The 12,108-nt window shown below is 40.6% G+C and overlaps 2 protein-coding genes across 2 annotated transcripts in view; both read left to right on the top strand.

Moving 5' to 3' along the window:
* The first annotated feature begins 7,949 nt into the window (after window positions 1-7,949).
* Window positions 7,950-12,108, top strand: part of crfb1 (cytokine receptor family member b1) — a 30,060-nt gene continuing 25,901 nt past the window's right edge. The window contains exons 1-2 of the mRNA XM_053233976.1: window positions 7,950-8,109; window positions 8,332-8,380. The gene's annotated coding sequence lies outside the window, so the exon portion shown is untranslated. The remainder of the gene's footprint in view (window positions 8,110-8,331; window positions 8,381-12,108) is intronic.
* Window positions 10,961-11,617, top strand: LOC113541352 (uncharacterized protein C21orf62). Its single transcript, XM_053234432.1, has one exon. The coding sequence runs from the start codon at window positions 10,961-10,963 to the stop codon at window positions 11,615-11,617; it is 657 nt and encodes a 218-aa protein (XP_053090407.1).

Raw genomic sequence — 12,108 nt, 5'->3', positions numbered from 1 at the left:
AGGTGAAAAGAGATTGACTTATCCAGGTTCTCCAAAACAGATGACTTCGGTCCATCATTTAAATGCATGGAACAAACATACTGCAATTACTGCTAAAATCATTGGATTAAAATAATTCTGATACAAATTAATTCAATTCAATTTTATTTGTTTAGCACTTTTAACAATGGACATTGTCACAAAGCAGCTTTACAGAAATAAAAGGATTCACAAAAATATATTGTAAATATCTGAATTTATCACTGTGAATTTATCCCTAATGAGCAAGCCAGTGGCGACGGCGGCAAGGAAAAACTCCCCGAGATGATATGAGGAAGAAACCTTGAGAGGAACCAGGCTCAAAAGGGAACCCATCCTCATCTGGGTGCAACGGATAATGCGATTATAAATAAATCCCTTCTATTATTGTGTACTATATGGACAAATAGTGCAATTGTGCAACCAATAAATTCATCACAGTTTTTGCAAGAAGTCCGGCTGGTTAAAATCTATCCACTGTCCACTGATGGAGTTCTGAGTACGAAGCTACTTGTGGCAACCGCAGCCCCAAAGCCACAACAGCAATCGCAGTCCCAAGCCATTACAGTACAGCTCCCCATATGTGATCCCCAAGCCATCTCCACAGTCCCCAGGTGGCGCCATCCCCAGCAATCCAAACAGTTCTTCAGGCAGTCCATATGGGGCCACCCCCAGCAGCAGCGAGTGAACTCAACCAATGAGAACTCCAACCAGAAGTAGGGCATCAGGATGGGCCAGGCAGCGAGGAGGAGCAGAAGGGGTCAGGATCACTGGCATCACTGGCATCTCAGAAGTAGCATGTGTAGCTCGACAGAGAGTGAGGGAGAGAGAAAGATGGAGAGAAAGGAAGAGATTGTTAGGTGAGCTTTTGTCCTCTAATGGTTAAGCATGATGTACTTTGCATGCAGAGTGCAAGCAGGGACTCCGGCAAGACTAGCTATGACAGCATGACTAAAAGGGAGAGTCAGAAGCTAACACAGACATGAGGGCACCCTGGGACATAAAGCAGCCACTCCACCGTCGACAAACCTGAGTGACCGCGTGAGAGTGGGGGGGCAACAGCATCCAAACATCCCAGTTCACCACAACACTCTATGCCCGTGAAACCCTCCAGACCTGCCCCTGTACCTAAGAAAACTATTCACAAAAGGCTTGACTAAACAAATATAATTACTATAATTACTCTATACTCTTTGCAAATTTTATTTAATAAAACTTATTTGTATTGAAAAATGACCAGTAATTTATTTGCTTAGGACATCACTTTGTTTTGAAAATTGGTGGGGATAAAGATGTGGGGGTGGTCACTCATCTTTTCTATTTATCGCACCATACTGTAGCATGCATTGTGCTGTTTCTTTGTTAGATAGGATTTGGATTTATTTAACTCGTTATTGCTTATTATTATGTTTGTGTTTACATAGAATATGCTACAATACATTTGTTATAGATCATCTAAGCATTACCAAAGAGTAGACCACTCAGTAGTGAAACTTTAAATCTGAGAAAAGAACAAAAGTTTCCATTGGCAAGAAAGTAGAAAATAGAATTCATTCAATGTTACTTTAAGGAAGGACATTCATATTTACATGTATACACACTAATTGACTTTCTACACCGAAAAAAAAGCTAATTGAATCCACACTATCACCTGAGCTGAGGATCAAACCCAGGTTACTAGCATTTTGCAACAACCACATTAGCACTGCACTATTTTACCACACACATTTTAGCCATATTAATTTAAACACAGAACTATAGTTATTGTACCTGTACTAGGTGAACTGTGAATTGTTGCATGATCACTTTACATGATTCAATCTTGTAATTAGAAACTTGTTTTAAATTAGGTTTAGCATTAGCAATGCAATCATTCTTTCACCTCCACCACCTGGGACAAAATGGCTCCCAGACCTCTGATCGACACATCAGTCTGCAGAACAAAAGGGAGAGAAAAGTCAGGAGAATGCAACAGCGGGCCCCCACACAAAACTGCTTTTACCTGGCAGAAAGCCAGCTTGCATGGCTCCGCCCACTGGACCAGATCTGAAGCTCCCCTTTTAGTGTGGTCAGTCAGCAGGTTGGTGATGTCTGAAAAATTATGTACAAACCACTGATAATAGCCAGCCACAGGAACTGCCTCACCCCCTTTTTGGTCTTGGGTCTTGAGCAGGCTGCAATTGCTGCTGTCTTATAATTTTTGGGTACACACCTGTCCATGACCCAAGTGGAAGCCCAGATACTATATTTCCAGCCATCCAATTGCACACTTCTTTGGGTTTGCTGTGAGTCCCACCAGTCTCAAGGATCTCAGGACAGCCTTCAGATGTTGTAAATACCACTGCCAATCATTACTATAAATGATTGTTATCTAAATAAGCAAATGCATTGTGTGGACAGAGTATTCTGTCCATGAGATGTTAAACTGTTGCTAGGGCTCCAAACAACCCAAAGGGAAGGGTGGTAAATTGGTGTCATCCAAACAGAGTGGAAAAAGCCATTTTTTCATGAGATATTGGAGTCAAAGGAATCTGCCAATATCCCTTGGTTAAGTCCAGTGTTGAATAAAAGCGAGCCATGCCTAATTCAGTTCAACAATGTGAGGAATCAGGTGTGCAGCAAATTTAGACACAGTGTTGACTTTTCTAAAGTCCACACAAAAACAGACTGACCCTTTGGTCTTGAGCATCAAGACCACTGGGCTTCTCCACCACTGTAGGAATCCTTGATTATTCCCATGTTGAGCATAGCCTTGAGTTTATCCTGAACCACATTTTTCAGGTGTTCAGGTAACCAGTATAGGTGGATGCATACAACCACACCTGTAGGAGTCTCAGTGTGGTACTTTATGACATCCATGAGACTGGGTACAATAATTAGAATGGGGAAAACCCCATGAAGGCTTGCGGGACCTCTTGTACTGCAAATAACAGGGGCTCGAACGAGTTATCCCAATTTCACGCATCCTTGTGAATAAACTTACGAATCATGTTTTTTTTTTTGTGTCTAACTAAACCTGTCCACCAGGCCATCTGTTTGCAGATGGTAAAGACTGGTGCAAATTGGTTTAAACCTCTACTGCATGAATTATTATATTTACATAAAAAAGATTTTATGGATGTTTATTACTTGAATTAATTCAAGAAATAAATATATATAAAAAAAATTGAAAAAAATTTAGGGGGCTACTTTGTAAATTGTTGCCATATGGCAACAATGTGCAATGGTGGAAAGTATCACAATGTCTTGTTTTTCTTAGAAAACACACCTTTTACAGGCAAAAGATTATGCATTTCTTCATATTATTTAATGAATTTCATGACTTAATATTATAACAGCAAAATTAGTGTGCTTTCAATTGTTAATCACAATGTATGGTATTTATAATATGATAATAGCATAGGTATATCCACCCAGAAAGACACTGAATTTTGTCACAATTCTAAAAACATTCAAGTATAACCAATTTATATTTCTACTGTGGATGTTTTCATATCCTACATTTCAATCTAAATCATATCTTTCATTCTAACCCTCCATGCTTTTCCTTATTTCATCCCGTTTCACCCCTTGTGAAAATCCAAGAAGCAGTTCCTCTCACTTGCAGAGGAAGAGGAAGATGGAACACTTTGAGTACTTGGTCCTCACAATGCCTTTGCATCCGAGCACCTTACATGTTCCCTTCTCATTTCCCTGTAAGGGCCAGTGGTCAGTGTTGTCTCTCCTAACAGGATATAGTGGCACATACCTTTGGAGCCCTCTTTGTTGCTTTGTTTGTTAGAGATCTTATTCTCCTTGCATAAGCAGGAGGCAAATTCAATCTTAAAATCCAACAGTGAGAGTTGGGCCTTCTCCGGGATCATCAGGGATCTGCAATTCCTTTGGTAAAGAAGCCACTGTGTGCTGAAATGTTGTGCAGAGGCACTGTTTCCGGATATCGCATTGCACAATCCACCAGGACTAAAACAAAGTGATATCCTTGTGTACACCTTTCTAATGGCCCGACGAGGTCCATGCCAACACTGTGCCTAGCTACTGCAGGACCCATCCACAAACATTTCCCTTACTAATGCCTGAAACCCTGGCCAATTTGTCCCAAGAATTAGTGGCATTCTCCGCTTTATGCTTTTGCCCCCAGACTTTAATAATGACTGGCACCAGTGGATACTCATGAACATCCCACTGCACACAGCGAAAAGCAGGGAGGAAACCGGGTTCGGGGGGCCGGTTTTGGGGCCCCTGCATCTTGATTCTGGGGAGCTGTGACCAGAGGAGGAGTAGGGAAGAGAACAGGAAAGAGCGAGGAAAAAGGGAGATTCCTGTACCAATTATGCCTGATTGCCGTCACGTGATCCTCTGCTAACTGAACAGCTTCATCCAATGATGCAGGCCGGTGGCACTGGACCCACTCTGCCATTCCTGTTGGGAGTTGACCAATAAATTGCTCCAGTACCACCTGCCCAATGATCTATTCCATGTCCCACTTCTCTGCCATCAACCACAGGAGACAGGGTCCTTCAGTTGCTGTGCATATGGGAGGTGCAGTGACCAGGGCGATGGAGCAGCTGAAGGGGAGTGGAAGTGACCGGAAGCTTCATTAGTGCTCCTCAGGTGTCTGGCCAATGCGCTGCAGGACCACCCACTTGACACTGGAAGCAGTTCACTGTGGAACACTCCAGCTGTGCCTGTGGTGGCAGCTGCTGGGTGGTAAGCTGGGCTTCCCCAGATAGCAAGGGGAGGATTTGCAGAGCCCGGTCCTCCTCCGGCCATTCCCACACAGCTGCCGAACGCTCTAAGAGCTCCATGAAGGACTCTGGATCATTCGTGGAGGCCAGCTTGGTGAGCGTCAGGTGACACAGTGGCATAGTGGGACAGAGCTGGAGATGTGGTTGGCTGCAGCAACTTCTGGAGTGCCCACTGGCTCTTGGCCTGCTCCTGGGTGAGGGCTCTGAAACGCAGCTGCTGCTCATTGCACAGGTCAAGGAGTGCTTGGTGTTGGGTTTAGTGGAGGAGGGCAAGTGACTTGACGATCTCACTGAGGGGGTAGGCTTCCATGGTGGCGTCGAAGTCTTCCCTGATCCTGGGCTTCAGTACCACTGTAGAACCCAGTGTGTGAGTGTGCGTAGGAACACTCGGGAGGCAGGCGCAATTTTAGTCAAGCTCTGGGCTCACGTTTATTCAATCCACACTTTTCTGACTCTGTCAGTGACAGCCCAAAGTCTTTTTGAACATCTGTCTAATGTCAACCCAGGCTGTCAGGCCATCAGTCGAGCGCCTGGGCGCTGACTGATGTTTTAATTGTTTCTATTGGCTAGTTTTTAGTGTTTTAGAATGTCAGGATGCCTTATATAGTAGGCTGTATAATACAGTGCTAAGCCATTCCATTTTTTGTTTTAATAGATAACAGAGCTGACATTTAAAATAATTTAGCCTGATAAAAAAGACAGACAAAGTTAAGTTAATTTAAATACCTTTATTAAACAAAACAGCGCAGTGTTCAGTGTGTTTATTTATGCATGTGATTATTAACTATGCCCACATACTAGCTTCCTTCTTCTGTCCTGGTTTCCAGCCAAGTTAAACCTTCTCATTTTGTCAGTGTCCACATCCATTGCCCTTTGTAGTAGTTTATTTCTGTACATAAAAATAACATTGTTTATTTCATTACTGTGGCACCTGTCAAGGGGTGGGATATATTAGCCAGCAAGTGAACAGTCAGTTCTAAGTTGATGGTGCTCATTGTTCATAAACGTTGGCCCGCTACCTGTGTTTGGCCAATTAGGCTCGGCTGATGCACAGGTTGTAGCCCTGCCCCAAAAATTTTTTTGAGGGAGCCCACCCTGGAGCTGGTCCAGGATAATCTTGATTTGGTTGAGCTGCCATTGGTTCTCCTTGATCTGCTTGGCCTGGTCAGACATGATTTGAATCAGCTCCGCTGCATCCATGGTTGTATCTAGCTTTCTGTCACGGACTTTAGATGGAGACGGATGCAAGTGCGGAATATTTTACTTAAAGGGAAACACATGTGAACAGGGACTAGGACTTCGTTACATAAACACAACCATAAACTAGACAAGCATGAAATACACAAGACCATGGCATGGATACAACACCATATAAGGATGCTACTCACAACAGACACTCAACAAGGTGTGCTATATAAATGTGACTTAAATACTGGTGCTCACTATGCATAAATGTGGCTCAGCTGTTCGTGATCATGTGACTTGGTCCATGACGTGAACACATGCAGTGCAGTGGCTGATGGGTGCTGTAGTCCCATGCCGCTATCAGTGCTAACCTGAAAGATGCTTTACACATCTCTCTTCCTCCAATTCAGCAGGGATCCAGAACCAGAACAGATAAAATTGGTGTTTATCAGGAAACTAGACAGATACAATGGCATGCACATATCATCAACATTAATAGCAAAATGTCTAACTTTTCAAAGTCTTAAAACAATATTTTAAGATCAGCACATGCTTTCTCTTTAACTGATAAACTTGGATAAGAAGTAACAAGAAGGCCTGTCCATTAACAACAGTACGGTTTATCTGGTGAGGAGGTATTTTAATGTGAATGGACAAACAACATGTTAATGTAGAGGAGACATTTTAATGTGATTGGCTAATTATGTCATTATGTCATAAGCAGGAGAATCCAAACTCCAGCCCGCTGCCATTTTTGAAATGGTCCAAGAGGTATTTTAGAAATATAATTAAAGTTGGCCCAATATTAAGAAAGTTTAAAAAAAAAAAAAACTGGTTGTCGCTATCACCTGAAAATAAATATAAAACCCTCCCCAACATTAGACTGGCAGCTAGCCTGTAACCCCAACACAGCCAGCGTTTTTTTCTTGCTAAACAAGTACAGAAAATGCTACTAGGTCTACCTGGTAGATCAACTTGTAACCCAGAATGAAAAACCTTTTGCAGAGGGTGACTATAAATACAAAACCTTGCAAATCATTTTTTCTAATGAAGCTGAATGAGAGAAGATGGAGAAGCAAGATAAGTGACAGTCACCTTTGTGGTACGCTTAGAATTTCCGTAAGTTTACACTTGGCGTGACAGCAATCCCTCTGAGGAACAACATCATTGCTCCCATTAGATTTATTAACTAAAGCATGAAATCTTTATTTACACAAATTTATTTTTATTTGGTTTGAAGATTTTTAATCATTATTCACCTGCACATCCCACATAGACTCTAAATTTGCTTCTAGTATACTGACTGGATATGGATGTTCAAGATACCTTGAACAGTGTACAAGATACTGGACTACTGGACATCCAATTACAATTTCATCTTTCATAATTGTTAAACATGTTATTCCATTCTTTAATTGTCCAGTTTCAGTGAGTTTGTGCCCACTGTAGCCTCTGTTTTTGGCTGACGGGGTAGAACCCAATATGGTCTTCTACTGTTGTAGCCCATCTTCAAGGTTCAGTATGTGCATTCTGAAATGCTTTTTTAGTCACCACGGATGTAAAGAGTGGTTATTTGAGTACCCTTTAGCCTTGCTGTTAGCTCAAACCAGTCTGGCCATTCTCCTCTGATCTCTGTCATCAACAAAGTGTTTCCACCCACAGAACTGCTGCTCACTGGGTGTTTTTTGTTTTTCTTTTTGTCTTCTAGCCAATTTATGCACTCAGTTAATTCATGCCTTGTGGTCTATTCCCTTGTAAACCATTCTAATGGGCATACAGATCTGCCTCCATCTTTGAGTTGAAATGATACTGAGGACTATCTGCCTAGAGACATACAAACCTGTCTGTCTTTTCTGTGGAAGAAAAAAAACATCTTTTAGCACCACAAGATGGCAGCATGTACAGTACGCTGCAAATGTTTCTTGCCTTGCAGTGCTGGAAGAAAGCAGCAACTGTGGTGTCTAAGCCACAGTGAGTCAACATTCATTGCCAATGAGACTGTGTGAGGGGCCTCGGGAAGGGGAGACAGAGGGAGGAGAGATGGAAAAGAGGGGAAGGAGAGAGGAAGAAAGGGAGAGTGAATAAGAGAGCTGAAGCATGAAGCAGCCACGATTGTAAAGTCCTCAAGACTCAACAGCTAATGGAAAAAATATTACTGATGGTGGGTAGCTTATATCATCATCACGGTTCTCTGTGTCTCTAGAGTCCTTTTATTATATTACTTCTTGCTATTCAACTATGTTTTGTTTTCTTAAACATTTCATTCACAGAATCTGAATATATCATGTATATATAATATATGCTCAGACCTTTACCTTGATTTTTTTTGTTTGTTTGTTTGCTTGTTGTTTGTTTTGTTTGTCTTTCTCCTAATATGATTCAGGGATTCAGTGTTATGTGAGCAGTTCACAGCAGACGCTTCATCAGTGAAGGTCAGTTTTTCCTGGACTGGCATCTACACATTAGAGAAAGTGCCATATTTTTATTAACTTATTTGCTCTGAGAGCCATCAAGAACGTTGAGTGATCAGATGGAGGTACATTTGGAAAATCAAAGTAATATCTAGAAGCTGGGATATGTAATGGTGTGGGTGTGCAGTGCTTACAGAGAGGGTGGAAATGGGAATGTTAGGGTAGGTGCTTGTGTGGTTTTATGATGTCAGCTGACTGTCTGCCATCTCTTTTCCAGTTCTCTCAAACCTACTTTATTCAAGACTTACAGCTTTTTATCTGACTTGCGATTATATAAGGCTTTTTGCCTATTTCTTACATAATATTCTTTTGTATTCCTAGAAATATTAAAAGATACAATGCAATGCATGAATGAAATAAAAATGAAAATTAAAAAAAGAATATACTAGATAGGTTTATTTGTGTCATCAAAAGCAGCAATAAATTTTTTATTATTCTCATTTTACTTAAATATCTTTAATTTCTCCAAAAAATCATACATCAAATCCAGCATGAATGCACAGAAATACTTGTATATGTTCTTTGCTCATATTCGATGGCAACTTTACAGACATTTTTAGTACATTTATAATATTCTTATATTTTTTTTATTGCATCATGTGTTCACTAACAATTCTTTACAATTAAAATAATTAACATTTCATTTTTGTCTTCATGTTAACTTGATGATGAAACTTAAAGACGCTTCATCAACGAGTCTGCTCACCCAATTAAATAGAACCTGGTTAACAGATAATTAGATCAACATGGTTATTTCATTCTTCAACTAGGTGAAAATAACCTAGAACTAAAACTCCACGTTCCTCTGGCTCCTGTTTGGGCCAGTTTTTTTTTTTTTTTTTTTTTTTTGAATATGCAGAGAGGAAAAAAAACGACAACCTTGTTATCCTTAAATCAGTATTCATAACTCCAAATCCAAATGACATTTCTGTGCTCATGCAACTTGATAAAATACATAATTAAATACATAATTAAATACATAATTAAATACATAATTTTGCTTCATTCACTATAACATTTTTTTGACATTAGAAAACTTTTTTGAGGGGGGATAATAGACTTGAACTTCTGGTTCAGATCCTACCTGACTTACCAGTGCCATGTAAATGGAAACAAATAACCTTTTTTTTTTTCTCACAAAGTATGGTGCCTCACAAGGCTCTGAGTTACTCATAATCATGTCCATGTCCAATGTTATGGTGATAACACATGGCATTGTATGTATGTAACAGCCAAGCCATTGATGTGCTTAAGGATAGTGTAAATCAAATAAAATACTGAATAAATAACTTTCTTCTTTGTAATAAATCTGTTTGTAATTTCTAGAGCCTTTTCCTGATCAAAACTTCAGTTTCACCTTTATGCCACTGCAACATTTTCAAACAAAAATACTGAGAACCAAAAGACCACAATAAATTATTTTTAGGTTAGTATTAACCTTTATTGATATTCCTTTATGTTTTTCCTCTAAAAGACTACCAACAGTTTGTTGATCTCAAAGATAAGGCATATTGTGGACCAGAGCTCCTTGTTTTTTCTCTGTGTGTCTCACAGAGAGAGGTCATAGAAATGAATGGTGCTGTATTCCACTGTCTGAGCTGCCATATTCCAAAAGTGAGTTTTCTCCAGGGTAAACATTAGCTCTTAGGAAGGTTACATAATCATGAAGCAGAAGGGAGTAAAGGATTCTTTGTGATCATGTCACATGTTCCTTCGTTCAGACCAACCAACTCATTTGTCCTTGAAGGCCAATGGCAGCAATGGAAAGTCTGTCCTCCTTCCCCTAAAGCTTTTAAAATGGGAGCAGACAGAGCAGATGGAAGTGTAGAACTGTTTCTTGAAATCAGTATTTTTGCCCCAGAAAACAGATACTTTTTCTTTTATTTTTCCTGTCAGGTTTAAAAGGACCAAAGTTGAGTTTAATAATTTAATGGCCAGCTACAGTATGTACTGTAGTACAGCTGAACTGAATGTCTCAGAAAACCCAGACTTTTTCCCTCACCATCCTAAAAGCCCCAATAAAATGTGGCAAGAACTGCATGGAAGAAAAGTTTTTACATTAATTGCCAGGGCTGTCAGGGGTGGAACACCAGTTGGACTACGGCTTGTGTAGTGCTAATGTTTTTATGAGTGAAGTTGGAAACTGGCAGTCAATGCAGAGTTCTGGAAATGATCACAGATGATGGCCTGTGTTTTTCTAGTGCAGCTTGCATGAATAAATTTTAAGAAAAAGAAAAGAAATAAAATAAAATATCTAAAAGAAATAAAATAAATTGCATAGTATCATTTTACTCACATACAAAATTATGGGAAAAAGGAAAGAATAATGGAAACAGTAAGGACAAACATCTTGGGTATATGCAGAAAATAAATAATGTTGTATTAAAGGAAAATAGCTTTCATTCAATTTCATGTGGTTTAATAAATGAAATGTGAAAGAATTGTAGAAGACAAGAAAGAAAACCCCACAATAAATAACTTTAGAACAATCTCTTTTCCAGCTAATGTAAACTGGACTCCGGATCAGGATGTAGGCCTGGCATGGATGCCAAAATGCTGCTGTCTTGCTTATGGCACATCTTGTGTGTCTTCCTCCCATTAAACTTTGTGGAAAGTCAGCATCCCCTCCAAGCCAACATCACACTAGTGTTCGACAGCTCGGACCATACTGACCGCTTATGCAGCTGCAGCTGTGCGACGGCGGTGCGCAGTTGTGATGAAGCTCTTGCCAATCTGATGTGCAGCTGTGGCACCGTGTGGCGCTCGGCTCTGTCGCCTGGCACCCTGGAGGCGGAGACGCTGACGGTGTGGGCGTGGCAGCCCTGGGTGCTGAGGGAGCTGCTGAACGGCAGCAGGGTTCCAGAGCTGCAGCTGTCTCTGTGTAGCCCTGCCTCATTTCTCGGACCCTCTCAATATCTCACTATTGTGGGTCTGAGGAAGCTTCAGATCTCCAATAATGGGGTGCCATATCACAAGAGCGAAAAAGTCCTGAACTTCGGACTGAACGTGCCGGATGGGAATCTCAGCGTTGCATTTTTAGACCTGTGGTCACTGAACAATCACTTGAAGGCCTACAGTGTCATTGGACCACCGCTGCAGATGCTTATGCAGCATTTTCCTTACCTTCAGCAAGCCAATATAAAGATTACTGACCTAGAAGAGATCCACAAGCCATCCATCTTAACTTTTATTTACTAAATTGAGGCTCTACACAGAGCCTCTACAGCCAATCAGGTTTTCTTATGCTGAAGAACATGGAGAAAGAGCTTCTATCTACACTGGACTAACAATATAATTATAACTGTCCAACCATGCCCTACACCTTATTCCCTACAAATCCACTGCAGTGCATTGTGGGACTTCATAAGTGCACTTGATATTTCTTCACTTGTTTCCTCAGGCATAGCTACAAAACAGAACCCAAGCCCCCCAATACACTGCACCTATTAGTGAACAGTGTGCAGTTTCAGACATGTGAGACTATTGCAAAGGAACATTTCCTCCAGTTTCTACCAAACCGCAACAACAGAAAAAGAAATAGGCAAGAAGGCACTCAGAATCACTTCCTTTTTCCTTTGAGGCTGTACATTCAGATAAACAACATTTGTGGCATTTTTCTGGCACCAGTTAACTTCTGAAACTTTTTTGCCATTAAGCTTTAAATTTATTATTTTTTTTAAACATTTTTG

Source organism: Pangasianodon hypophthalmus, chromosome 5, assembly GCF_027358585.1.
Source record: "Pangasianodon hypophthalmus isolate fPanHyp1 chromosome 5, fPanHyp1.pri, whole genome shotgun sequence".
NCBI lineage: Eukaryota > Metazoa > Chordata > Actinopteri > Siluriformes > Pangasiidae > Pangasianodon > Pangasianodon hypophthalmus.
Note: the sequence above shows the minus strand (reverse complement) of the source record. Positions and strands in the feature narration are given on the sequence as shown.

What these genes read in the sequence shown, in the direction of transcription:
- LOC113541352 (XM_053234432.1), top strand. Translation starts at nt 10,961, where the DNA reads ATGGATGCCAAAATGCTGCTGTCTTGCTTATGGCACATCTTGTGTGTC.